The sequence below is a fragment of the Colius striatus genome, chromosome 5 (assembly GCF_028858725.1).
Source record: "Colius striatus isolate bColStr4 chromosome 5, bColStr4.1.hap1, whole genome shotgun sequence".
Classification (NCBI taxonomy): domain Eukaryota; kingdom Metazoa; phylum Chordata; class Aves; order Coliiformes; family Coliidae; genus Colius; species Colius striatus.
In genome coordinates this window covers 32,401,375-32,428,875 of record NC_084763.1, presented here as the reverse complement: position 1 = coordinate 32,428,875, position 27,501 = coordinate 32,401,375, and the positions used below count along the sequence as shown (strand labels likewise).

At 43.4% G+C, this 27,501-nt stretch overlaps 2 protein-coding genes across 3 annotated transcripts; one reads left to right on the top strand and one right to left on the bottom strand.

Moving 5' to 3' along the window:
- Window positions 1-4,449: 4,449 nt before the first annotated feature.
- TAC1 (tachykinin precursor 1) lies at window positions 4,450-9,725 on the top strand. 2 transcript variants are annotated; one of them, XM_061997162.1, is made up of 5 exons: window positions 4,450-4,581; window positions 4,728-4,824; window positions 5,470-5,493; window positions 7,095-7,148; window positions 9,676-9,725. In XM_061997162.1, the coding sequence occupies exons 1-5, from the start codon at window positions 4,459-4,461 to the stop codon at window positions 9,723-9,725; spliced, it is 348 nt and encodes a 115-aa protein (XP_061853146.1). In that variant the 5' UTR covers window positions 4,450-4,458. The 2 variants fall into 2 exon arrangements, with proteins under 2 accessions (XP_061853146.1, XP_061853145.1); XM_061997161.1 differs by lacking the exon at window positions 7,095-7,148 and having other exon boundaries at window positions 4,459-4,581.
- A 7,413-nt stretch (window positions 9,726-17,138) lies between these two features.
- LOC133625540 (uncharacterized) lies at window positions 17,139-26,641 on the bottom strand. The gene is made up of 2 exons (XM_061997269.1): window positions 25,938-26,641; window positions 17,139-19,090 (listed from the first exon to the last, which is right to left on the bottom strand). The coding sequence occupies exons 1-2, from the start codon at window positions 26,639-26,641 to the stop codon at window positions 19,075-19,077; spliced, it is 720 nt and encodes a 239-aa protein (XP_061853253.1). The 3' UTR covers window positions 17,139-19,074.
- Between the last annotated feature and the right edge of the window lie 860 nt (window positions 26,642-27,501).

Sequence of the window (27,501 nt, the reverse complement as noted above, 5' to 3'; positions counted from 1 at the left end):
CTGATGTTGGTTTTTTTGAATAAAAATAAGGAAATACTGTATCTTTAAAGTTCTTGTGAAAACTGGAGAGTTATGGTAAGATATTCCCAAGTAGCTGCAATTCCTGATCTTCTCACTTTTGTTTTGAATTAATATAGATCTAGAAATGCCACAGAGGCTTTGGAGGCTGTGAGTCCCTGCCATCAGAAGAGAATTCCTAGGCAGTCACCCTTCCCCATTCTCTTCGGCAGCTCCCCCACAGCTCTTGCAGATGTAGAGATGGTTCAGCATGTTTTTTTCTCTCTTTGAGACACTCAAATGGTTGAGAGGAAAGGACTTTTCTCCTCCAAAGACATGTTATCTAAAGTAGGTACTTGACAGGAATGCATTTATTTCACTTGCAGCTGATTGCTTACAGAACTACTAGGTTGGGAGGATAGAGCTGACTGCAGTATTTACTTTGTATGTCTGCATTTAGTGTCTTAATACCCTCTCTGTTATTTTCACTTCCCACGTCCCACCTGTATGTCTTAGTCTGGACAAAAATGGGCCTCAGATCAGGGTTAAAGAAGTTCACTTTAGGTAAGACACAAGTGATACTAGTGGACAAAGTAAATGAGAAATCAGTCTTGCTTCTGCCTCTACCTGCCCTGGAAAAGCAATTCCTGTGTCACGCAGATCTCTCTGCTTCCCTTTTTGCCTGCCTGTGAGCACAATCTGATAGGACCTGTAACATCTGATTTCACAAGTAGAAGAATAATCTCTCACTCTTTATGGATGGAGGGGGAGGGAGAGAGAGAGATATGCATAATTACCACATGCATCTAATTTCCTTAGTATGTTCTAGTATGTGTTCTTAGTGTGTTTCCTTAATATGTTCTAAAATGTAAACATTAAAGGATGTTCTGCCAGTAAATAATCTTACTGTCAAAATCACTGTGATACAAAGACTCCTCATCTGAGAAAAATTTATCTATGAAAAACTCAAGAGGTCATCAGTCATGGTCTCTCCTTCCAGTATTTATAAAGTTGTACCTTTGGATAAGAATGTTTTTAGTGTTCTTGTCACAATAAAAATCAGAGCTGAGGTCTAGTGTATTTACACACAGGATTACTGTGCTTAGGTAGACTACATCGCATCCTTTTCATTTTTTTGTTATACCAAATAGGTGTATTGAGGCTCTCTGTTATTCATAGATCCCTGGCAAAGGGATGAAAAGAGATCTCAATATATATGATATCTAAATACGGCAAAGATCTATATATTGGCTCTAGGTTTAAGCATACAGCATATACTTATATAGCATAAGACCACTGAAGAACAACACTAGATGCAGTCACTATATGTCAAATCCTCTGAAATTAAGTATACTCAAACAATTCAGGTTTGCCTTCTGCACAAAACCTCACATGGTCACAAAATTTGCTGTTTTCCTGTAACATATTAGCTGTTTGTTGATAGTGTAAGAATCACTTGATAACAGTGTAGCAGCCAATGTGTCTTACCATTCAACTATTGGACTTTTTACTGGAAACCAAAACATCCTCATAAAATTCAAATAAACATTTTGTACGGATCATCACACAGGATGTATCATATTAAACCCATTGAAAAAACAATTCTCTGAGGTGTGTTTCATAGGCAATTGTATCCCAAATAGTTTTCCATTAGTGTTGAGATTCAAGCCACAAGAAGTGCCTTTAATCCAGTTTCTAAGCCTGATTAGGGAAATGTCTGTATAAGAACTCCAAAGGTGCCTCTCTCTGTTGTTTCCATGGGAAATGTCAACCTCTGGGTTACCTTGGGTCAAATGTTCTCTTACACTCATGGGTGTAATAGGTGTAAAGCCACCAATATGTCTGAAGCAGGGGCAGTTTTGGGCAAAACTAAGGGGTTTTTTACTGTTTTGCTATCATCTAATGCATCACTAGGGCAAGGCAGCACAAAGGCAAGTGCTTCTGCTGCTTCCAGGTCAGAAGGTCCCTTATTTGAGCCTTCTACCTCCTTTCCACATGAAAAAAAAAAAAAAAAAAAACTCAGAAAGTCTTCCGAGGAATCAGTTTTTCTCATTAACTGTGAAATCTGCTCACTCGCTGGAAAATCCACAGGATAATGTCTGTGTATTGCAGGTCAAAGAAACATTAAGCAGTCACTTTATTTTAGAAACCAAGAAAAAGAAAAGTGAGCTTGACTTATTGGATGGTCATTTTTCACTCCCACCCAAACTATTAGATAAGTCTGACATTAACTACTTGAATTCACTAAAACTTTTGCAGATTATAAAGAACTGCTCCTTAATTTTCCATCTCTTGTCTCTTAAAAAATAAATTCCCTGTAATTTCATAGGTCAAGCTATGATTACAACATTTTAGCAAAACTGGGTCAGAATCTTTCTTATTTATGTGCAGAGTCTCATATACAAAGTGTGGAACCCTCAAGAGTCAGGAAGAGTCTCATGCCTGGCTGTGCATTGGGGAATATTTTGGGTAGTAAGGAGGATTTCTGTTTGACAGGGAGACATGGTAGTAATCATGCCTTTAAGTAGCAAAGTGCTGGGTCCCTTTGGATCCAGTTTTATATGGCAATGAATGGTCCTTGGAAAGGAGGTTTGCAACTGTCAGCAAGGCCACCTTTATGGCAGCCTCCTGGAGCAAGCAGAAGGGTGATACTATGGAGCTTATTCCAGCTCCTGAACAACCTTTTCTTTTCCAAAAGAAACACTACTAGCCTCTGCTAAATTCTGCACTGCATGCTTGATTTAGGCTGTGGTACTAGGCATCATGACAGCACAGGCGCTGAGACCACCGACGTTAACTGAAAAGCCTTGTGCACAACTGTCCTTGAAGAAGTAAGGTGGAACAACTGGGAAATGGAAGATAACCTAATAGTTATCCAAGCCAAATGCCAGCAACAATACAAAGCTGTTGCAGCAGAAGGACGAAAGCAGGAATGTGCTTCAGGAGCGACTGGCTCATTTCCAGCAAAGACATTTGGCCCATCTGAGCAGCCATGCCAGCCATGCCTGCCTACTGCCCTGCGCTGACAGTCCCGCTGCAGGCAGTCCCACCAGCCCCCGGGTGCCGGCTCCCCAAATTCTGCACCCGTCGAGCGCAGTCCTCCTCACCGCGCACCCCTCGCTCCGGTCCACACCGCTCCCCCGGGCATGGGCCAGGCAGAGCTAGGGAGCGAAGGAGTCCGCCCGGGCACGGGGAGGGCGCTGCCGGATCCGTCGGTGCTCGATGCCCGCTTCCCGTTGTCCACCAGTTCCCCCTTCCCTGCCGGCTCCTCGCCCTCCCAGCGCTGCCGCCGGCTGCGGGGAGCGAGAAGAGGCGTAAAGCGGCATTCGCGCCCTAACATCCGCATCCGCACCGAGGTCCGGAGCCGTGGAGGCAGGTGGGAGCGGGGCGAGGGGGACGAATGTGCCACCCGGCCGCACCGCTCTCCCCAGCCACCGGTACCTCCGGGAGACGCCTCGGAAGCGGGAGCAGGAGGCGGGGGCTGCTTGCCGGGGCGGAGGCTGACACGAGGCTGGGACGATAAAACCGAGGGCAATTGCATTTAGGCAAATGAGGCTCCCTCGGCCCTCCCCATCTCCAGGTATATAAAGTGGGGAGCGCTCCGGCGGGCGGCCAATACGCACGGAGCGCAGCGCCCGCCCTTCTCACTGCAGACGGTGCGTGCGTCTCGGGGACCGTGTCTGTCCGTCCGTCCATCCGTCCGTGTGTACCTATCTATATGCGTGTCTGTATGTTTGTGGGAGTGTGTGCGTGAGTATCTCTATGTGCCAGCCTATGGGTGCGTGCAGGGGAATCTGTGTGTGTGTGCGTGTGTTTATGAGGGAGGGGGTTCCTATTCATGCTTGTGTGTCCGCACGTGTGTGTTTCTGTATGTGCAAGGACGTTTTGGTGCCACTTCCGATGTGTGTATCTGGATGTGAGAAGAGATGTGTGTGCACGTCTAGACACATGTGTAGAGAGCTGTGTCTATACGTCGGGGTGTGTGCATCTAAGGTCTGTAGCTGTTTGTGTGAGTTTACTAGGAGATGTATATGTGCTTGGATATGTGTGTAAGGGAGATCTGGCTGGTTGGGTATGTATACGTGTGAGGGTGTGTGTATGTACAACGCTGCATGTAAGCATGTGGAGGGGTATTTCTATCAGTGAACTGATGTGTATGTCTAGCTGCATACCAGTCTATATGTGTTGGGCTTGCGTATATCCAGAGACGTATGTAGCAGTCGGGGCGCAAGGGTGTGGGGTGCGGGTGTTCAGCTCGGTGCGTGTATGTCCGTATGTGCGAGACAACGCGCATCCAGGTGAGCACGGAGCGGGGCTCTGTGTGTGTGTTTGGGGGGGGGTGTCTGTGTGCACGCACACCCCACCCCGGGGGCGGGTGTCCGCAGCCGCTCTCCCCGCTGGGGCTGGGGGTGCCAGTGCCAGTGCTTCACCCTCCGCCTCCCGTAGAACGTCGAGTCGGCGATGAGGCTCTCGCTGGCTTTCGCCGTGCTCCTCCTGGCCTCGGCGCAGGCTCGGGCCGAGGAGATGGGCACCACCGACGACCTCAGCTACTGGTCCGACTGGTCCGACGGCGACCAGGCGAAGGTGAGCCCCGTCGGCCGCCGCGGCGCTCGGCTCTGCCGGTCGCTTCGCGGGGCGCGGAGCCGGGGACCGGTGTCGGGCGCTGCCTCGGGCTCCGTGGGCAGAAGGTCGGGGGATCCGCGCTGAGCACCGGCCGCTGTCGCCCGCAGGAGGAGCTGCCACTGCCCCTGGAGCACATCCTGCAGCGGATGGCCCGGAGACCTCGGCCCCAGCAGTTCTTCGGCCTCATGGGCAAGAGGGATGCCGGTGAGAGGGTCGCGGGGGCTCGGTGCCTCTCTGCATGCCCCTTCTCCCAGTGCCACTCTGAACTTTACAGTGGCTGTCACTCGGGTTTAAGGCGTTACGCCTTTCTCAAAAGTTGCCATGTGGGTTGTTTGCTTTTAGTATTGCTTGGTTTGTTGGGTTTTTTTTCCCCACACTTAATATTGAATCAGCCCAACGATTGGAAAAGAGTGGGCTTCAGATTGAAGTGCTGAGTGCACACCAATTACAGTATGAAAATACCAACAAGGAATATAATGATAATTCATAGGTCAGCACGTGCCACTGAGATATGTGCCCACCCATGCACCAAACTGCACAGTCCTCAAGTTGTGTGGAAATTGGTTGTGTGTACAGTGATGGCCACATTTTCTACATGTTTGCTGAATCAAGAAGTGGTCAAAACAACTTGGAGCTAAATCCAAATTGTGTGGGTTTAGCTAAAACAAGTTTTTGTGGTTTCTTCAAAGAAAAATGCAGCTGTAAATGATCACTTTATTTTCCCTTCAGTGGAGTCCATGTAGGGTAGTTTCTGTATTTGATTATTCTAAGCATTGCAGTAGCATCATATGTACATGCCCATCCTTCTTCAATAACTGTGGGTTTTTATCTTTTTCCTTTACCGATCAGGATATGGCCAGATTTCTCACAAAAGTAAGTTTAAAAAATTCAAATATTTCAAGTAATTATTAGAAGATATTTAAATAAGGAATTGTGTACTTGAGAGGATTAAGTTAGAAAGTGTCTGAGTTCAGCTAAGGACTGGCAGCACCAATGGTGGAGAAATGTTCTGTTAAAGGTTTGAACCCCACGGTGCAGCTGAAGTAGAGGCTTAAATCTGACAGAAGAATTGAGATTTCAATGCACATTAATGTGTGGATGTTGCAGCTCTCTCTTATTTCCCATGGGGGGGATTCTGTACGTCTTTCTCATAGGCAAGGCAGGCTTACTGCCAGACTCAGAGAGGAGCAATTAAGACGGCAAAATCTGGAAAATTAGAATAGCAATTCCCAAATCCCTGAGAATAATTCCACGGGAGAGCTCATGTCATCACATGTGAGATACTGCATCTGTGCTCTCAGCATTGTCTGGGTGGGAATCAGACCTCCACTCACTGCAGGGCCTGACAGATGATGTACTGCCATATAAATGAGCATATCTTGCCCATCAATAATTGTGCCTTGCTTTGCTTCTGGGTAACACCAGGCAGGAAATGGTACAGCAATGTGATGTTGCCTTGTTCTGCACACAGGTATTTGTATTCTTTGAATTTGTCTGAAGATTGTTGGACAGGAGGCTGAAGACTTGTATTAAGTAAAAATCACCTTGTGTTCTGTGAGACCTCCTCTGTCCAAGGAGTTCAATAACTCAACAACAGGTGTTCTGTCAGCCACAAGATTTTGTCACTTAGGATTATGTACTAGAATACCAGTTAAAGAGTCCAACACAAAGCTTATGCCAAATAACCTGCTGACTAAAGTAAAAAAATATAGCTTTCTGAAATGGCTTCACCTTGAATTAATACCTGAGGATCATCTGTCTTGTAGAAGAATTAGCCATGCAAAATTCTTTCTGAAGAGAAATTTCTAAGTTTGCCTCAAAAGTCAGCTCAGAGAAAGAAGAATGGCTTGGTTTTGTTCCTTATCTGAAACTATAGCTACCACTATACCTGATAAATGCGGTAGGCCAAAACTTGGAGTAATTTGTCCTCTACACATCCAGTGCCTTGAGGAGTACTAATGGAACAGCAAGGTAATATTTGAACTCATAAATATTCCAAAAATAGAGCCAGACTGTCTAGCTCAGACATGTCCAGACATAGAGTCCCGTTGGCTTGTTTTCTAGTAAGCACTGTGTCTGATCTGCGAGGAAGACTTTTCTGTCACATAGATTCAGGCTATACCAAGACACAGACTTCTTGTGCATTTTCTTAAATAAAAGAGAATTGTGCTGGGAGAGGAATAAGAATCGCTTATTAGCCATTGTTTTTCCATTATACTTAAAAACCAACCCAAACCAAAAAGTCTATTTAAGTTAATAAGATGTCCACTAACTGGCCTGTGCCTTGGTCTAACTTGATTTAGTCTGATTCGTCATACTCAATTTGCTCATTCTCAATTTTCTGGGAGTGGTGTGAATAACTAGGTTGTGAGATGAACAGTTTTTGAGCCTATGTCTTCCTCACAAAAACACATTATCTTAAAAACATACTTATTTAAAATGTATTAAAACACCTCCAAATATATTTTTTCCAGGGCATAAAACAGACTCCTTTGTTGGACTTATGGGCAAAAGATCTTTAAATTCTGGTATGTATATGACTAAATCTGGTACTCGGTGATACACTCTTCATTCAGTTGCCTCTCTGTTCTCTTCCAGCAGATGGATGAAGCAGCTTTTATGTAGTGCACGCCAAAGCTTGAGAACATCAGGCTGGTCTGAGGCACAGGCAGGGTCAGGTAGAAATCCCCAGGGCATTTTTTTTGCTACCCCGTCCTTGCCAGCAGCGTGTTCTGCCAGTCTCCAATGTGCTAATGCAAGAAAACATGAAATTTTCCCGACATACCAAGAAAAATTCAGAGGCTGAAAATGTAAAGCTCTGTGTGATCCAAATCCAGATTTGTGATCCAAATCTAGATCTCCCCAGGTAAAGGAATATCCTCATTGTCTCCAGGGATCATGATTCCTCAAACTTGGAGCAGAAAGTGGAAGAGATCTGCCATTAAACACTACCTCATTCTGTAGGTCAAGCTATTAAACATCCCCAGCCTCTTCCAGCTTTTCATTTTACCTTAAAAATCCCAACAACAAGCCTTTTAAGGTTTCAATGGATACTGTGAATTTGTGTAATTTTCCCATAGCATCCATGTAGGTTCAGAATCCTCCTCCCTCATATTCACAACCTCTGGGGGTAAGTGCAGACTGTCAGTAGCTCTACATTCCCTATGCTGTTGGGCTATACTGAGGAAATCCCTCACTGTGAACTATAAAGTGCCAGTTAATTCTACAGAATAGGAATAATTTTAAAAAAACTCTAATATGTATTTCATGTCTCTGAAATAGTTCTCAGTGTTTTGTTGAATGGATGACAAAAGTTAAATTACCAGCTGACACCTTTATATTATGTAGATACGTGCTGCAATCTATATTCTGCAATTATAGTTGTCAGTAACTTTTATTTTCAATTAAACTCTGTTCAGACTAGTAATATTGCTCTCTGCAGCATTTTGCAAATTGCTAGGTATCATGAATAATTTTGTATAATTTTATCTGTGGTGGCAATAGCTGTTAAATGCATAGTACTTGTAAATATATCTGCTATCACAAAAGTAAATAGCCTGGAAGTAATAAATTTGGTTTAATTTGCAATAACATGACATTTAAATTAATGCAAGAATGTAAAACACAGGGAATGTTTAAAAAACCCCAAAATGTTATTGCCCTGATTTCAAAATTGCTGGTATAGTGAGGATATTGTTATGCAGTGTCTGTAACAAAGAGGAGTAATGAAGTTTTACCCTGTTGGGCTACCTGCCTGACAGGTAAAACTAGAATTCATTGCTTCTCTGCCCAGTTCCCTTAAAATAAAATTTTAAGGAACTGCTTCTGCTCCTCTAGAGGAGAAGACAGGTCCTAAGGCCTGTGTAGTCAAAGGAACAACAGGACTATGTGTTAGGACTGTTCTTACTTCTCCCTTATGGAAGATATTTAACGGAGCAAGACCTTTTATTGTTGCCACAGTGTTCTTCTCCGGAAAGCCTCCAAATGCCCTGGCAATGTATAAGAGCTTACACTGCCCTGCTGTTGGGTGTGAGTGTGGTCCTGATTTAAACCCTGATGTGACAAAACAGGGGACCAGGGTGTCTCAGTCCCAAGTTTCATAAAATGGAATCTGACACTGTCTCCCGAGCTGTACAGTCCTTCAAATGAATGCTCTGGGTAGAAGCTGTAAAACAGTCAGAAGTACAGTGAAGACACTGTAACAATTCATATGGAGAAAGAAAGCTCAACTCATTTTGTATTTAGCCTGGTGAAAATTGAAGCCTTGTTAGTCTGAAGCTGTCACTGATCCAAAATGCCAGCTCCTTGCAGGATGCAGTGCTGAATTCCCCCAAACTAGCTGTGTGCTTGGACATAATAGTCAGGCATGCATACGCTCTCTGGAAGCAGTCCTCCTTTCAGGCTGGAAGCAAAGCTGACTCTGATGATGAGCTATGTCACCCTACCATCAAGCTCTGCCCAAGAAGGGCTTTCTGCATTTCCCTCTCATTTTAAAAGAGAAAGAGAGAGATCTACTGCTGCTAAACACTAAATACATTACTGAAGACTATTTTAGGCTGCTGTCAGTCCACAGGGTAGTCTGCTTAGCTCCTGCTAAGACTTTAGTGAAAGGTATCACTGTGTGCAGAGCTTTAGGAAAAGGAGGGTTTAAACCTGGTGAAAAGCTGACTGCAGGACAGGAGGCAGATTTGTTGATGCAGGAAGCATCTATCCACAAATTGATCTGAGCACTCGGATCCCATCAGTTAGATGGATTGCTGGGAGGTAAAGAGCCTCTGAGTTAATGGTGCTTCAAGCAGCTCAATAGATGGCAGGTAGAAAGCACTGCTCAGACCTTCTGCCTCCCAGAGCTTTGTATAATCTGAGGGATAAAACCGAACCAAAGCTGCTCGGGGCTGAGCAGAAAACCCTGTTCTCAGTTCCAGACATGCTGCTGGGGTCCAGCCGTGACCCAGAAAGCTGTGGGTCTCCAACATTTCCTCATGCTTGCTGAGGTTTCTACACAAGACTGCACCATGTGCTTCATTCTGCTGCTTTGTTTATTTGTTTTTGCAGGATCCTCTGAAAGGAGCATAGCACAGAATTACGAACGGAGGCGTAAATGAGACATTCCCATGAATTATTTATTAAACTTCACTTGTTCCAGTGGCCAATGCAGTGTAATATAAACTAATCACTGTATGGAATAATTATTTATTTAATAATAACTGATGGAGCCTGTTGGTTTGGATTTTGAGGTGTTTTTTTGCATTGTACATTCAATAAATTATTATTTTTCATATCGTGGCAGTGATACATGTTGTGCAGGTGCATTGTGGTTCTGAAAGAACCAGCAACTTGGATCATGTCTCACAACAAAGCACATCACTTAGTATGACCTGGAAAGTTATGTTCACTAAACAAAGAAGATATTCTTTTGTTCATTGAGTCTATCAGTTTCACAGCCAGGGCAGAACAAAGCTGATGTACAGTCTAGTGCCTCAATTTGTTTTCATGGTTTATAATGTACTGTAATTTCTGTATCCAAAAATATATTTGTATCATTGCAGCATGTTTTATGTTTTGTGACTATGTATCTATATATTTTAAAAAGGGAGGGAGCGAGTAAGGTTTGAATGGGATCCCAAGGTCTTTATTTCGTAGTCTGGAATTTTATGATAGTAACATTTTAAATAAAGACTACTCTGGGGATTTTGCAACATATTTTATTTGATGACAGTGATGGAGTTATTTCCCACGTTGGTCTGGAATGACACTCAGATCCAAGTGTCAGTGGTGTGAGACTGGAAAGAAATATGAGATTTATTATTGACTTTTGCAGGGAGGCTGTGAGCCTCCTCCTAGCATGAGTTCAGCGAATGTTTGGGGGATTTGCTACTGGAGACAGGGATTCCTGGGGTTGCTCTGGTTCACACAGGGTGCTGTCCCTTCTAAATCTGATGGAAATCAGGAAGTGTGTGAACTGAATGAAAAGGGCCCAATATATCCCACAGCTTCAAGGGGAATAGTTTGCCATAGAATTGACCTGCTTTTGCAGGTTCATTATTTGAAACCCAAGCTTTTAATAAATTCTAGCCTTGAGAATCACAATAAAATCACCTGTTGGCTTGAATCCATGCAGTATAAGAGGAAAAAAAAGAGTGTAATTATCTTTTTAATTAAATTTTCCAATTATCATATTTCCAGGGCAATCCTAAAGTGCTATATACATCTCAGCAGATGCTAAGGCATCTGGAGAGCTATATTCCTTCCACCTGCTAAAAGCCATCCTTCTCTGATGTTATCATATGAGTTTCCATCACAGATGAGTCAACAGTGAAAACAGCCAGTGTATACAAACAGAATTTCAAAATAGGAAAGAGAAAATTATTAACTGGTTGTTGTTTTCCATTTTGGAAGTGAACTCAGCAACCTCCATTTTCAAGTTTTCCTGAGGCATCCTCACAACGGCATCCATTAAGGGTTCAGGTCCTCCCTCCTGCTAGGTTAGGAGCAGCACCCAAGCCTGACCACAGTTAGAACAGACCCTATTTCTAACTCATTAGGAGCCAGCTCTAGCGAGGTAGGGGACTACATGGTAGGAAACCAGACTTGTGATGAAGACAATGCTTGTGTGAGACACAGCTCTTCATCTTGCCAGGACTAATTTTCAGAACAAACTTCTGTATGAGCTCCCACTGATCTCAGTCAGAGGGAAAAGCTGATTGCAGGGCTAACTGCATGGCAAAAGAACTGTGGAAATGTGTGTTAAATGATGCTCAGTGAAGGTGTCATGGTTTGACACGACAGCCTTTTCTGGTAAGGGGGAAGGAGCTTAAAGATGGCTCCTGTAAGAAGTTGCTTGCAACTCTCCCCAGCTCTGAGCCAGACCCACTGCTGGGGCAGAGCCAATTAGACACCTCCACAATCACTTTTTAAGAAGCTGGAAGAGGAGATTTCTTCCTCCATCTTCATCCTGTTTCTTCCTTCTTCTTCTGCCCCTTCTTCTTCTTCTGGCTGCTGGTGGTGCAAGGAGTAGGAACAGTGAGAGAAACAACCATGCGGACTCCAAGGTCAGTGATGAAAGAGAGGAGGAGGTGTGCTGGAGCAGAGACTCCCCTGCATTCTATGGAGAGAACTGGTGAAGCTGAGATTTATTTTCATTTCTTTAAAGACCCCGTATCAGTGGTAGAGACTCATTTTGATAATGATCCTGTATCAGGGTAGAGACTCATTTTGCTAAAGCTGGCCCCAGACCAGGGGCAGCGATTCACTTCATTAAAGGCCCCGAGCCAGGGACAGTGACTATGGCCGGAGAAGGCCGTATCCTGAGGGGGGGGACCCAACCACTTCACTGCAGACCCCGAGCCAGGGGCAGTGATTTTCTCCTTTAAAACCATGGCTGGAAGAGGCCGTGTTCCGAAGGAGGGACCCTTTATCACTATGGCCGGAGCAGGCCGTGTCCCGAGGAAGGGACCCAATATCCACAGCTGTTACTGTGGGGAGGAACCCATGACAAAGGAGCTCATTATGCCCAGAAGAGGCCTTGTCCCGAGAGAGCGACCCTGTAACTGCAGAAACTGCAACAGTGGCGAAGAATCCACGCCAGAGATATTCACCAAGAGGGACCCTGTATTGGCAGAAGCCGCAGCTGTTGGGAGCAACCCACACCAGAGAAGTTCGTTAAGGACTGTGTCCCTGGGGAGGAACCCTGTATTGGAGCAGGGGAAGAATGCCAGGAGTCATCCTCATCTGAGAAGAGAGAAGCAGCAGAGCCCGTCTGTGAGAGACTGACCACATCCCCCATTCCCTGCTCCCCTGAGCCATTGAGGGAGGAGGAGGTAGAGATATCAGGAGCAGTGAGCTGGGCCTGGGAAGAAAGGAGGGATGGGGGAGGGAGATCTTAAAGTGCTGGTTGTAATTTTCTCATCATCATCCTACTCCCTTTTTGCTTTTATTCCATTCTGTTTCTTGTAGAATAAACTTTCCTACTTTCCTCTCTAAGTCAAGTAGTAGAGTCTGTTTTGCCCAGAACCGTAATTGGCAGCGAGCCCTCCCTGCCCTTGTCTTAATCCACAACAACCTTGCTTATCTTTTTTTACCATTTCACTGGAGTCTCCGCCATCCCAACGAATGGGGCACCGAGCGAGAGACTGTTGTGGTGCTATTGTGCTAGCTGGGCCAAACCACGACAGAAGGGTAAAAAGGAAGAAAAGATTTTAAATTGCTGCTGGAGACCTAGATGCTCCCGGAGTTCACAGACCATGTGTGCTGAAATGTGAGACACGGAGAGCAAAGAAAAAGCCCTGCTGCTTGCTCACTCTGTGCAGTCTGCACATCTTGCAAACCTCTCCACAGACGCAACCACTGCAAATATATTTGCATCCAGAGAAAGCCACACAAGACAGAGTGCATCCCCAGTCTGTATTGATACTGGAGATTGATCTGGCCCAGGTGCAGGATCCTACTCTTGGTCTTGTTGAACTTCACAGGAAGTGAAGCATGGGCTTACTCCTCAAGTCTATCAAGGTTGATAGCATCTTTCCTTCTAGTATCTCAACTGCACCACCACCATTTTCTCTAGACGGAAAGGCTGGCCCTCTAGCATACAAATATTCCCCTGTTATGTGGATGTCTGATGAGTGGGTTTAATTTGGCTTTTGAAACATCTCATTTAAATTCTGGTGGCAAAATAATGTCAGATTTGCACTAATTAAGGATTTGATCAGTAAAATTAAAATTGGTGTTGATTTCTGTGTTGATGTAGACACGCATTCTGAGCTAGAAATAAACCAGACACACACCAAAAGGCTCAGCCTGAAATGTTCTAACTGACAACCCAAAAAGTCCCTCATGATACTTCAGTGCTGGTGGAACCAGCCAAGTCATGCCACAGCAGGGCTGTGAGGCTAGGCCTGCACAGTTGGTTGGGAACAGACAGGGAAGTGCATGACCCACACACATCTGCAGGCGTCTGGGCCATGAGCTGCCCATCCCCACTCCCAACACCCTCCCAGCACAAACATTTGTCCTCACAGCTATCCTGAAGACCCAAACAGGAATTCTTATGTCTTTTTTCAGCCTTCAATAGTAAGCTATATAGTCTATACATTATTGAGTACTTCAAAAGGACTTTTAAATCACTTCTGTGGTCTTTAATCTGCCTTTTGAGTCTCCTTCAGCTTTTAAACACTGTTATGTGTTGGACAGCATTGCCTCGGGCTACTCATGCATCAGATGACTGGGCGATGTCAGCTTTCCAGCTCCACTGCAGGCTTTGGAGAAGCTTTCACCAAATCCCCTGCTGACTGCAACAGCCAGCCGCAAAGTGACACAGACTTTGGTGGCAACAACCTGACATCCCTCGGGCTACAAAGCTAATCAATAACACTGCAGCAAGAGCATCTGTCAGCAAAATGCAAGTGAGCTTTAAATAAAGCAATAAAAACCTTTCTAGGAAGTCAGCACAGAGAGTGAACCCAGGGTGATGCTGAATAATTGTCCCCACTGGGGAGGTGCTACTGGCAATTTGACATCACAGCCTGCCTCCAACATACTGTGCCACCATTTTGCTTCTCTTCCCCCAGAAATACATCTCCATCTACATCATGAAAAATGGCTGTTCTTCTGATGTACATTGTTTTCCTCACATACACTGACACTCCCCTTCCCCTACATGAGGGATGCTGAAGACAGGCTCTCAGCAGCCTGTCTTGCCCAGGCATGACCCAGAGGATCTTTAGCTCTATCCATCATCTGTGACTCTGCCGTGGCATGGAGACTGACCCTTCAGTGGTGCAGATGGCACATGGTGCATACTTACCCAGGGGAGGCAGAGTCACAGCATACATAGCCCACCATGAACTGGGGAGAGGGGCTGCCCCCCAATACGCATCTCACTAGAGAACCTCAGTGTCCCCAGTGCTTGCCCACTCAGCTGCCACAAGCAAGTCCTTTGCTGTGTTCACATCAGGAGGCTAGTATTTTTTATTGGTCTTAACCAAAAGAAAAGAAAGAATTTGGAAATGTCTCAGCACAGAGATCTTTGCAGAGAAGCAAGCCTCCAGCCATCATTAGCTACAGCAAAATAATATACACAATTCTCTTTAAATTATTGAAGTGACTCTTAAAAACACAGTTTATTCAGGGTATGTGAGCAGCAGCTCCTTCAGAGCTACTAGGAGCCGTTATTTAAATGTAGACTTTGTTCCTGTGCCCTCTTAAACTACGTCTTAGATAACTGCTTTAGCATAAAGTGATACCAAGCAAGTCCCAATGCAAACTTTGTTAATGACCAAATTCTTTCCTGATGAGCCTGAACAGTTCCCTTAGACATAATATCACAGCCTGTGTTAACAAATGTCTCTAGCAGTACCACAATTGCACACAGCAGCTCCTTCCCTGAAGCTGCACTGTGTCAGGATGCAGATGCCTGCAGTTTTAGGTACAGGTCCATGTCCTCATGTTATCTCCAAAATATCTTCCTGTCATAGTTTGACATGGCAACCTTTTCTGGTAAGGGGAAGGGTCTGTAAAGATGGCTCTTGTAAGAAGTTGCTTGCAACTCTCCCCAGCTCTGAGCCAGACCCACTGCTGGAGTTGAGCCAATTAGACGCCTCCATGATCACTTTTTAAGAAGCCAGAAGAAGAGGTTTCTTCCTTCTTCTTCTGTCCCTTCTTCTTCTTCTGGCTGGTGGTGGTGCAAGGAGTAGGAACAGTGAGAGAAACAACCATGCAGACTCCAAGGTCAGTGATGAAAGAGAGGAGGAGGTGTGCTGGAGCAGAGACTCCCCTGAATTCTATGGAGAGAACTGGTGAAACTGAGATTTATTTTTATTACTTTAAAGACTCTGCATCAGTGGTAGAGACTCATTTTGATAATGACCCCATATCAGGGGCAGAGACTCATTTTGCTAAAGCTGGCCCCAGACCAGGGGCAGCGATTCACTTTATTAAAGGCCCCAAGCCAGGGACAGTGACTATGGCCAGAAGAGGACCCAATATCCACAGCTGTAACTGTGGGGAGGAACCCATGACAAAGCAGCTCATTAAACTTATGCCCAGAAGAGGCCTCATCCTGAGAGAGAGACCCTGTATCTGCAGAAACTGCAACTGTGGCTAAGAATCCACATCTGAGATATTCATCAAGGACTGTGTCCCATGTGAGGGACCCTGTATTGGCAGAAGCCGCAGCTGTTGGGAGCAACCCACATCAGAGAAGTTCGATAAGGACTGTGTCCCAGGGGAGGAACCCCATGTCATCCTCATCTGAGAAGAGAGAAGCAGCAGAGCCCATCTGTGAGAGACTGACCACATCCCCCATTCCCTGCCCCCCTGAGCCGTTGAGGAGGGAGGAGGTAGAGATATTGGGAGCAGTGAGCTGGGCCCGGGAAGAAAGGAGGGATGGGGGAGGGAGATCTTAAAGTGATGGTTGCAATTTTTTCATCATCCTACTCCCTTTTTGCTTTTATTCCGTTCTGTTTCTTGCAGAATAATCTTTCCTACTTTCCTCTCTGAGTTGAGTACCGGAGTCTGTTTTGCCCAGAACCGTAATTGGCAGTGAGCCCTCCCTGCCCTTGTCTTAGTCCACAACAACCTTGCTTATCTTTTTACTCCCATTTCACTGGAGCCTCTGCCATTCTAATGAGGGTGGGGGTGAATGGGGGCACCGAGTGAGAGACTGTTGTGGTGCTGCTGTGCTAGCTGGGCCAAACCACAACACTTCCTTACATTTACTGAAAATAATCATTACTGGAAAAGCAGGGATCTTACTTTTTTTTCCCTGTTAACAAGCATACTAAATCATATCCACATCTTTCAGGGAAGTCAATCAGACCCTCTTCCCATAATTGTCCTAATGTTTTTAAAAGAGCATAAACTAAATTGTCAACACGAGTGGCATTAGAGCGGTGTCAAATTTACAATGATATTAATTAAAAACTATCACTGCTCCATCCCTGATCGATATCTGGTTTCTATCAGTATAAAATAACAACTCATCAGCTCAGAAACTCTTTTTTAAAGAGAGGCACATAGTGTGCATGCAATAAAAGTTGCCTCATTTTCTACATCCATCTCCAAATTAAATATTATCACCACTTACTGCACATTGAAGAAATGAAACGTGATCAGGGTGTTAAAAACCCAAACACCTTGTCACGGTGCTTCATGCTCTCCCAGAAAGGTGAGGTGGCTTGGCCAGAGGTAACAACAGCAGCTGAGTTAGAAATGCAATGAATATCCTATATCTAACTGTCCACTTCTGCAAAGTGCTACCTAAGGGCAAAGGAATTTAGGGAATGATAAAGGGTAAGAGTGAATGTCAAGAAAATCTCTGGTAAATAAAGCTCATTTTCCCCCTATCTAATCAATTTCTTATATTGTTATTTTAGCAGCATAGCTGTAAGAGAGTTTAAAGGCAGACCTGCATTACTATATACTTTCAATATTGTTTTCTACATGGGTTATTCTGTGTTGAAAATACTTAACTGTGCAATGGGATAACACCTTTAATTACAGACTTTCAATTTTGGCCCATAGATATGCTCTTTATTTTCACAGTTATAATACTCAGAAAACACAGGCACATTGTAATTCTGTATACCAATGGATTAATATTCAAGCAATACAGTCTGGAAACATATCTTGCTTGGAGAAAATACACATTAATTACTGAAGGAATATATACATACAGTGTAGCTACATTAGGACTGAATTTAAAAGCAGAAGTTAAAAGTTAAATCCTATTGGTAGGGAATCAAACAATGGTGACAGATTTTCTGCATATCTATATAAAAAGCAGGCTATATTTGTGTCTGTTAAGTTATATGATGAGTATAACTGAGAAATTTAGTTTTCAGTGTGATAGAAGAGGGATATTTTGAGAAATGTTTTGCGTATACCTGCCACTGTTTGCAGCTGAAAAGAATTGTATATGAATTTATGCTTTTTCTTTTTGCTCCCCATACACTTGAGTATATTTTAATAGAAGTATAGCACATAACCAAAGAAACAACATCATATGCTATTTCATTTTCTAAAAACAGTTTATTTTTGAGATACCATCCTGGGGTGGATTATGTGGTACTGCAACTACACTCAGAAATATAGATGCTGTGTTTATTTAAAAAATAAGATCTCTGGGGCAAAAAACCAATTGTGTTTCAGTGCTGCTGTCTGCCATGGAGAAAAGGAGGGCTGGGGAGCAGGCCCAGTTTGGCAGAAGAGGGTTGAGGTGGCTGGACAGTTCTTCTCAGAGGTGCTGTAAGACTGTGCTAAAGCCCATGGCATGATCCCATCTACAGCTCAAGGAGTTCTGTGCCACAGGACTTGCTGCTTGTGTGTAGCTCCTGGTGCCACACTGGCTGCTGGTGTGAGTGACCTTGTTTTATGAACATCATTTGGAAAAGAAGGTAGAATGGCAAAAACTATTTTCCAGTCTATCCTCTTCTATGCACACAGTTACTGGAAGACTCACAGGGCATGAGCTGCCCCAACAGAGGGGATGGAGGTCAGCAGCTTCTGTGGCAGACAGAAATGGTCCCTTTGTACTCTACAACTCCATTCAAGTGAATCCTTCTCCATCCTTCAGGGAAACTTTGCCCAAGCTGAAGTCTTTTACTGGCAAAGAGGAGGGAGAGGAGTTGAATTTTCTAGCAAAGAAGCAAATCAAGCTTTTGTCCCATGAACATAGTCGTATCAGCAAAAGTTATACACCCCTTTTCTCTCCATGGAGCAAGTCACCACTGTAACTGCATTAAATCTATGAATAGCTTAGTTTTAAAGCACCTGCCTCTACTCAGAGCTAAGAATCTGATAAGAGTTTATTCACTTATCTTTTCAAGTGTTTTCTAAAGAAACATTTGGTTTACTGTTGTGGTAGGTATTGCTGCTTCTAAAGTACCTAGCTACCTGCTTTGCCAAAATGATGTATTGCACTCAATACGAAAAGCAAATCTGATCCAGCATTTACCATTACAACAGCAAAATGGATTTGGGCTGGAGCACTTTCCAGCTCAGACAGCTTATATCTTTTAGCAAAATAAAAAAGCTTGACTGCAGAACAGAAAACTTCCAAACAAAACAGTACCAGACAGCTAACTGGTGCATCTATTTTGCCTCTTTAGGAAGTGTTTGTGCTAAGTGCAAACAGATGAGCCCACTACATATCAGGCATCAGAGGAAGTGTTACAGCTCAAGCAGACGGTCTTTAGTATTAATATGATATTGTTAGTACATTTCAAAGATATTTATTGAACAGTAGTAGATAGTGTAGGTGAACTACATAACCAAATAGAACCTCTTATTCTTTTTTACTTTACAGAGAAAAACAATTGCTTTATAATTCTTAATCATAGTTCTTCCAAAAAATTGTTCAAGGGGCTCCCTGAGAAAGATGAGCAGCATCAGGGCAGTGCTGCCACATCTCACTACCTTTGACGTTTTCCACAGGTGCCATGTCCTGGAGTCACATAATTACGCAATACTCATGCTGAAAAAGAAATATAGTCTCTGAGCAATAGGTTAAGTGAAAAGCTTTTAAATTATTCAGAAAGCAGAAGGAAAAGAGAAAAAGCAGGTACAATGTTTTATAAAATTGTATTGTTTTAAGACATGCTTTGGGTTTTATAAATGAGCACATTGCCTGGCACCGTCAATGCTCCATATGTTTGTAGACTAGAACTCAATCACAGTTTCTTAAAATCATCAAAATGCTGGGGGAAAAAACCTGTCACCTTGTGTTAGCTACTCCCTTTCTCTGCGACTTTATAGAGCATTGAAACTTTATTCTATAGAATCATTTCTGCATTGCATGAGATACTCCTTGCAATGGAAACCCCCAACTATTCTCCTTTTGTGATTTTCATCACCACCTTGTTATTCTGTTAACAATTTCATCAACACAGAGATGAGATGCTGCTGCTGCTACAACAGTACCCTACTAGAAGGGATACACACCATATTGGTTTGGTCCAATAAGCCCAAGAGCATGGCCAAAGGCAGGTAGGAACTCTCTTTTGGCCCAGACATATCATCTGAGTGCACAAAGCAAGGTCTCATCTTCAGGAAAAATTCACATGACATTCATTTCACATTAAAATTGTTAAAACAAGAGTCTTTCTTCACTATAGGGGGTGTTCCTAAAGATTTTATTTATGTTTCTCCAGAGGACTTCTGATTCAAACTTTCAACAGTTTGGTCAACTATTAAAGCTGTTAAGAAAGAGTTTTGACCTTCCTAACAAAAGGATGCAGGAATTGTCATGGAGAATGGTTTCTTTCATCTTTATTAGCTTTTATAGTTTTCATTCTGATGAAAAAAGAAGAATAGGTCCTGCAGGAAACAAGAGACATTATCTCTATTTGTATGGTAGATTAACAACTTTATCTAAATTTGGTATTTCAGTGGCCTGAGTTTCAAAGCAATCAAGCCACAGGCTCTCTGGTTTATCAAAAAACCAAAAAAAAAAGAGAATATTGCTTTAAAAACCAAAAAGTGTAATGAGTTACATTACATCACAAAATGTTTTCTGAAGAGCTATGCAGTTCTTTCTTAATGGAAATTGTTAGCAAGGGACCTCCAACACTGTCTGCCAGCCATAGCCCCTTCTCTCAACCAAATTTCACTGACAAAAACAAGGTCAGAAACAGAAGCTACCAGAGAAAGAAACAATACACTTAGCAATTCAGAGCAACACTATAGCTGTATTCCTCTTGTATACTTGTGCCTTTTAAACATACTGAAAAACATAAAAACAGCATGACACTCTGAAACACAGGCCTTAAGCATTTGAGTCAGCTGAGACATCACAGGTTTATATGGCAAATTCATAAAGCTCAATATTTGTTCAAAGCCACACTCCATTAAAACACTCATGAATCTTTCTATTTTTGTCTCCTAAGAGCAATGATCAAAGTTATAATGGAACCAAAAAATGTCCCCCAGTAGTTGCAACACTGTTTTAAGATAACAATTGAAAAATCATGATTGATACTTCCTACACTTTGGTCTTTGATATTGATTCCTTCAGACTTACCTAAAACAGAAACAATTAAACAAGCCAATAAAAATTCCTGAGATTTAGGGTAAAGGTAAGCCTTGAGTAAAACGATATTTTACAAAGGATCCAGAATGGAGCCATTTGTCTGCTGAGTAACTGTCACTTCGGAAATGAAGTTTGCTATTTCCCTATCACCTTGTGGTTTTGAAGAAAAAAGGGAAAAAAGAAAGAAAAAAAAGGGGAAAAAAAGGTCTTATTTTGCTCCACTTTTTGTTTAGCTTCACATACAAAGACATGTCTTCATATGCTGAACGACAGCGCTCTGGGGAGCAGAAGGCCTCTTCCCTTGCTCCTGGAATGCCGAGGACAAAACCACTCCCTTTCCAGCCTCCTTGCTGCTCTGCAGCAAATGCCTCCTCTGAGGCTGCTTCGTGACTCTTGAGATTTAGCAAACCTCAGCTTCAAAGGCAGATAGTGAAAATATTCTGTTGTCAGCACCCTAACAATAAAAACATTTACCCTGAACTTGCACTGGCTGTCATTCCTCTGTTTCTGATTCTTAAAAACTGCTGATGTATGTGTCGTGTCCCCCCCTCCCCCGTAACACCAATTTTCTACAAAACTGTAACACTCTCAACTCCAGGCTCTTTTTATCGAGCTGGCTAAGGTGAAGCTTTCCTACCCGTGTTTGTATTAAAGACGTCTGCCAAGAGATGAAGCCTTTAAGTTTTGTAGCAGACTGACAGCAGGCTTTGTGCTGTGCAGGCTGCCAGCTGCAGCAGCAGTGCTTTCCAGCAGAGGCTGACAGAAAGCGTCACCTCCAGCCGTGCGGTCTCCCACAGCACCCGGCCAGGCAGCACCCCCCGGTGGCTCCCGTGCACAGGCACCAGGTTTCGGGACGCTCAGTCCTCTGCACGCGTGTGCACACAGGGACAAACCGGTGACCGATGGGCACTGGCAGCCACGAGGAGGTATTAACTCTGCATCACGTTTTCATCTCTCTCGGCCCTGCTACGAACTCGACGGGTGCGTGACCTGTTCTGTGGCACTGAGAAATCAGCAGCCAGGAATTGGCAGAGTCAGAGGGCTGCAAGTATTGCCGTGCCAGGGCAACTTTGATTTGCAGGAATAATTGTAGGCTTCTCGCATTCCCTTCTAGGAACTTTGATAGAGACGAGTCACCACTGAGAAATATTTGCATATTTAAACTGCTCCATTACCTCACAAATGCGTCTAATCAGTCATTTGCATGCTAAGAGAAGAATAGTAACAAAACTGAAGAGGCACAGGAAATTAATGCAAATACCTCTTTACAATCTCAAGGAGAAAAACTTTCCAAAAGAAGGGTATTGATGGGAAAAAAAAAAAAAAAAGAAGAGAGAAATTATGAAAAGTCCATTTTGGCCATAATGATTAAGAAAATTGCACCATGGTAATAGTTTCTATAACAGACTATTTCAATAAAACGTTTACGTAGAGGACATTTACATTTCTACAGAAAGTTACTTACTTATTTATCTTTTCTATTTCAAGCTGGGACAGTAAGCCCTGCTTAATTTTAAACACAACAGGAGAACTGTCTGATAGCTCCAGCTTTTTTAGCTGTGCTCTGCACCAGCACAAAAAATACCTGAACAAAACTCTATATTAATCACCATGAGCTATACTGAAACCAGTTAATTCTTTAACAACAAAGGAAGTGAGATTTAAAAATAAATAAGTCATGCTGAGATGTCTGAATAAAATTCCTGTAACCTAGCATCCTTCACAAGTACTATCTAGGAGACTGAGACCTCTGGACCTTCATACATATTTTATGTAAAGCACTGCAAGATGATGCTCCTACCTCAAGAATAATTCACCACAGTTAAGCCTGAAAAGAGAAAACCTTGTCCTGTGGACCTTGCTTGACGTGTGACAAAAGCAGAGGTAATTCTGCAGTGATTCCAGATGGCTTTCAGCAAGGTCTCAAAAGCAAACTGAGTGTTTGTTCCTGTCCACACAGGCAGGCAAACTCTCCCTAGCTGCATGCCAGCTAGATGAGCTTTTTTTACTTCTTCCACATCCGAGGCATTCAATAAAAATCAGCATTCAACCTAATACAATATGCACCAATATTAACTAGTTAATTGGTTCACTTTTATCATCAACTCCTTTTTCCTGCACAAACTGTGCCTGGTACATGACAGCCTTGTCTGGGGTTTTGCTCTGCAGATGTTGCAGAGTCCTGAGAGTCATCAGAAGTCACTGAGATCAGACAATGAGAGAGTGAAGCAGTAGAAATTTTCCAATTTTCTGTCACTAGGCTGGTCCAAAAGGAGCATTTTTAGCTGTCTCAACAAAGCATTTGAGGGATGTACTACTTCTGTTTTTCTTTTATATAATTTTAAGGCAGATACCTTTCTAAAGATAAACCTGAAAAGTTTTACTGTAGATTGTGGCATAGATTAATTTTCTTTTGAATTTAATGATTTTTCTAGAAAACAATTTCATGATGCAGAACAAGTCTGATGATGTTGTGCTAGAATGGACAGATTGACCAAAAGACAACTTTGCCTGCAGCTCTCCAGCATATGCCTAATTTGAGCCCTCATACCCTGAGTACGCTTAAAGAGAAAATACTTTCTCTACCAAATGAAGCACACAAAATTCTGGGACACTCCTTGTGTAGTTAAACTTTCTCTAAATTGACCTCAAGTGGTTCTGAAATAAGCATAAAAAGACCAAGAAAACAACTGCCCACCCAGGTATTGCTTTAACTTTTAGCTTGATTTGACAAAGTTATATATGACATTCTTTAGCCAACAGTAGACTGTCTTGAAAAAAAAACCCAAACAATTAAAAAAATATATCAGTCAATAAATGTAGTCAAGCCTGTTCCTAAAGAATCAAAGCTGAAAGGTCTCAGAGCTACCTGCTGCCCTCAGGTAGCATGCCCCAGGAGGGAGTATCCCAGAGGACTTGTCCTCTTCTCTGTCTTTCCAAGAGAGAGAAGCTCCTCTGCTCTAATTTAGATATTACACTTATTTTCCTGGACCTACAAAATAAGGAGAAATGTGATAAAATCCTTCCAGTCTTGAGCACCAGAGATGTTCCATCAGCTCATGGTCTTTTTTGACGGGGGCGAGGAGGAGGAAAGGAGCAGGAAGATCTCCTGTAAAAGGTATGTCTACACATGAGCTGCTGCCAAAACACATCCCACAGCTCATAGGAAAGCCAGTGTCAGCCACACTGAGCCCAGTTTAGGCACGAGGCGCAGTCCTGATGGGCACCCATGGAGGTTCATGCAGGCATAAGCAAGAGGAGCACAGGTCATCAACAAACCTTACCAAAATTGCACATGGGCAGAAGACAACACTTTTGAATGCATTCTTGAAATGTAATGTAATGAGTTCTGATGTCCACAGGTAGCAACCTATTCTAACCTGGCACATCTTCCTGACCCTTCCTTACCAAACCAATTTCAGCTTGAGGAAAGAATCAAGCCTTCCTGCCCTGCCCTCCCAGGCTGCCAAAGGAGTTCCAATTAGTGTCAATTGGGATAATAACTCTATTTGCATTTTTAAGCTATTATTAGCAAGTTGTCAGTCAGCTCATAATTTATATCACTTTCATATAATGAGTATTTAAATATTTAAGAAGAGAATGTTCCTTTCTACCACCCCCTTCCTTTTTGTGCTAAAATAATAATGGTCTTAATCAAAAGTAATTTGTATTAATATACATTTTGCCCCAGGTGTTAAGAGCAGTCTTCAAGAGCAGTGGTGAGAGATGTTAAGTAATACAGTTTATTAATATAGAAAACTACTTCTGTCCCCAATAGTAGCTGAAATGGGAGGCTGCTTTTGCAACTGGATCTTTCTCACTCTCTTCTTGGCCTCTGCAAGATGATTATGGTGTAGTAATCAAGGTCAGTTCCAATAATACCTGGGATTATGATTCTCTAAAGGATGATTTTGGACCCAATTACACCTTTTCGTTAGTGAAAAATCCTCAGTTAAGCACTCTCTGCCACAAAAAAAAAGGAAGAAAAGAAGCAGAAGACCTCTCTTCAGAGTGAGCCTGGAGCAGGTGAAAGGTTGTGTTTGTCAAATGAGCCAGTCACTGTACATCATCATTAGACTACCCATGGTTGATGGGGAATGCCGTTTCCCTTGATGGGGTTGGAGTCCAGATGCTCAGTCTGACACTGTTCATCATCTCACAGAGTTCATAAAACAATTGGATTCGCCCTTTACCAAACTTTCAAAATTTATATGATGTACTGCACTTTATAATGCATGTGTATATATATTTCTACTTAAAAAAAAAAAAAAATCTTTTGAGAAAGAAGCTGAAGCATGGCCCTAAGCCTTTCTGATGTGCCTCATGGTGTTCTCTCTGTATGACTGAAATCCACACATTAATCGTGACAAAAATAACCCTTAACAACTTCAGAGGTAAAATTAACATTCCTCATTCCCCAGGTGGTGTTATTTTCCATCTTCCCTGGTATTTGATACCTGTTCTAACTCACATTTCTAAATTTTAGTATCATAGCTGTTTTAAAATTACTTTCAAATTCAACATTGAATGCCTTCAACTCTTAGCTCCCTTACTACCTGCAGCACCAGAACAAGAAGCTCTGCACAACATTTTGTCAGCAAGATCAATTAAACTACATTTTTCTTGTCTACTTGACTTCATCCCTATTCTAACCCAGAATTTAGTCAATCCCCTTCCAGGAAGCTCATTCCCAAAAATCCCTCTGACAAGTGTCTGTGAAGGAACAGGCAAAAAGCACAAAGAGAGCAGTTTTCCTTCCCTGAGGATGAAGGGCTCGTTTGACCGGACACACAACCATCGGCTGCCATCTACTGGCTCAAAAAATAATAAACATTCAAAAAAAATCAACCCTCGAAGCAATCTCTCGATCCAAATCTAAACTTTGACATAGGCTTCTGCCTTCTGCCTGTTGGCTTTCTCAGTGCAGCGCTGGGCTTCACCACAGAGCCAGTCTGACTCATTCCCCTGCAAGAGGTGCCAGTGCTGGGTGGACTCTAGGACACCGTAGACATCTTTTGTTGTGGTTCCTAGGACTTGGGAAAGATCCAAACTGGAGGGTAAAAATAACTGCCTGGTTAGTTTTCTCTTACAGGAAGAGTTTCCAGGCAATTAAAAGATGGAAAGTGGTGCTATGGAGAGAGGCGGGTGAAATACCATGAACAGATCTTAGAAAGCAGCATGCACAGACCCTGTTTATGTATCACCTCCCCTAGCCTCTATACCCTACCCAATGTGCAAGACATCTCAGCAGCATAAACCAAGTCTCTGTTTCCCATCAGTGAACAGGGCATACCGCTTCTCGTCTTCTGGAAGTTCCTCGTACGATGGGGCCTCTTCAGCACGTGTCGTCTCCTTCTCTGGTGATATTTCACTGTCTTCACACTCTGGCCAGTTCGTGATCAATTCCAGAATTCCAGGGCAGATAGAATTTCTTACACAAGCTCCTTGTGTGATCAGTGAGATCCACTTACTCCATGTAGCATCAGTTGCATGATGTGTGGAGGAGGCCCTCCCTTTGAACATCCAGCCCAGCACTGGCAGTCGAGGTGGTAAGAGAAGTTGTGTTTCCGTACCAATCACTTCTGACGCAGCTTGAACTCCTTCATATGCTGCCAGTATCTCCTTCTCAGTTGGAGTGTATCGGGCCTCAGATCCTCTGTATCCCCAACTCCAGAACGCAAGGGGTCGGCCTCGGGTCTCCCCAGGTGCTCTCTGCCAAAGACTCCAAGTAGGGCCATTCTCCCCAGCTGTGGTGTAGAGCACATTTTTAACATCTGGTCCTATCCAGACTGGCCCAAGCGCCATTGCATGAACAATCTCCTGTTTAATTTGTTCAAAACTTTGTTGCTGTTCAGGACCCCATTCAAAATCATTTTTCTTCTGTGTCACATGGTAGAGAGGACTTACAATCATACTGTAATTTGCAATGTGCATTCTCCAAAAACCCACAACACCTGGGAAAGCTTGTGTTTCGTTTTTGCTAGTTGGTGGAGACATGACTGCAATTTTGTTGATCACATCTACTGGGATATGGCGACATCCATCCTGCCATTTTATTCCTAAAAACTGGATCTCCTGCGCAGGCCCTCTGACCTCACTTCGTTTAATGGCAAAACCAGCCTTCAGAATAATTTGAATTATCTTCTTCCCTTTCTCAAGAACTTCCTCTACTGAGTTGCCCTATACAACATCATCAATGTATTGCAGGTGTTCTGGGGCCTCACCCTTCTCCAGTGTGGCCTGGATCAGTCCATGGCAGATGGTGGGGCTGTGTTTCCACCCCTGGGGCAGTCGATTCTAGGCATACTGAACTCCTCTTCAAGTGAAAGAGAACTGGGACCTTCACTCTACTGCCAAAGGAATTGAGAGGAATGCATTGGCATTATCAATGGTGGCATACCATTTGGCTGCCTTGGACTCCAGTTCATATTGGCGTTCCGCCATGTCCGGCACAGCTGTGCTCAGCAGTGGTGTGACTTCATTCAGGCCACAATAGTCCACTGTCAGTCTCCACTCTCCAGTAGACTTTCGCACTGGCCATATGGGACTGTTAAAGGGTGGGTGGGTTTTGCTGATCACCCCTTGGCTCTCCAGTTGGCAAATCAACTTATGAATGGGAATCACTGAATCTCTGCTGGTGTGATATTGCCACCAGTGCACTGCTGTGGTCGCAATTGGCATCTGTTGTTCTTCAACCATCAGCAAGCCTACAACAGAAGGGTCCTCTGAGAGGCTGGGCATGCTGGACAGTTGTTCAATTTCCTCTGTCTCTGCAGCCACACCAAAGGCTCACTGGCACCCTTTTGGGTCCTTAAAATACCCTCTCTTGGGGTAGTCTATGCCCAGGATACATGGAG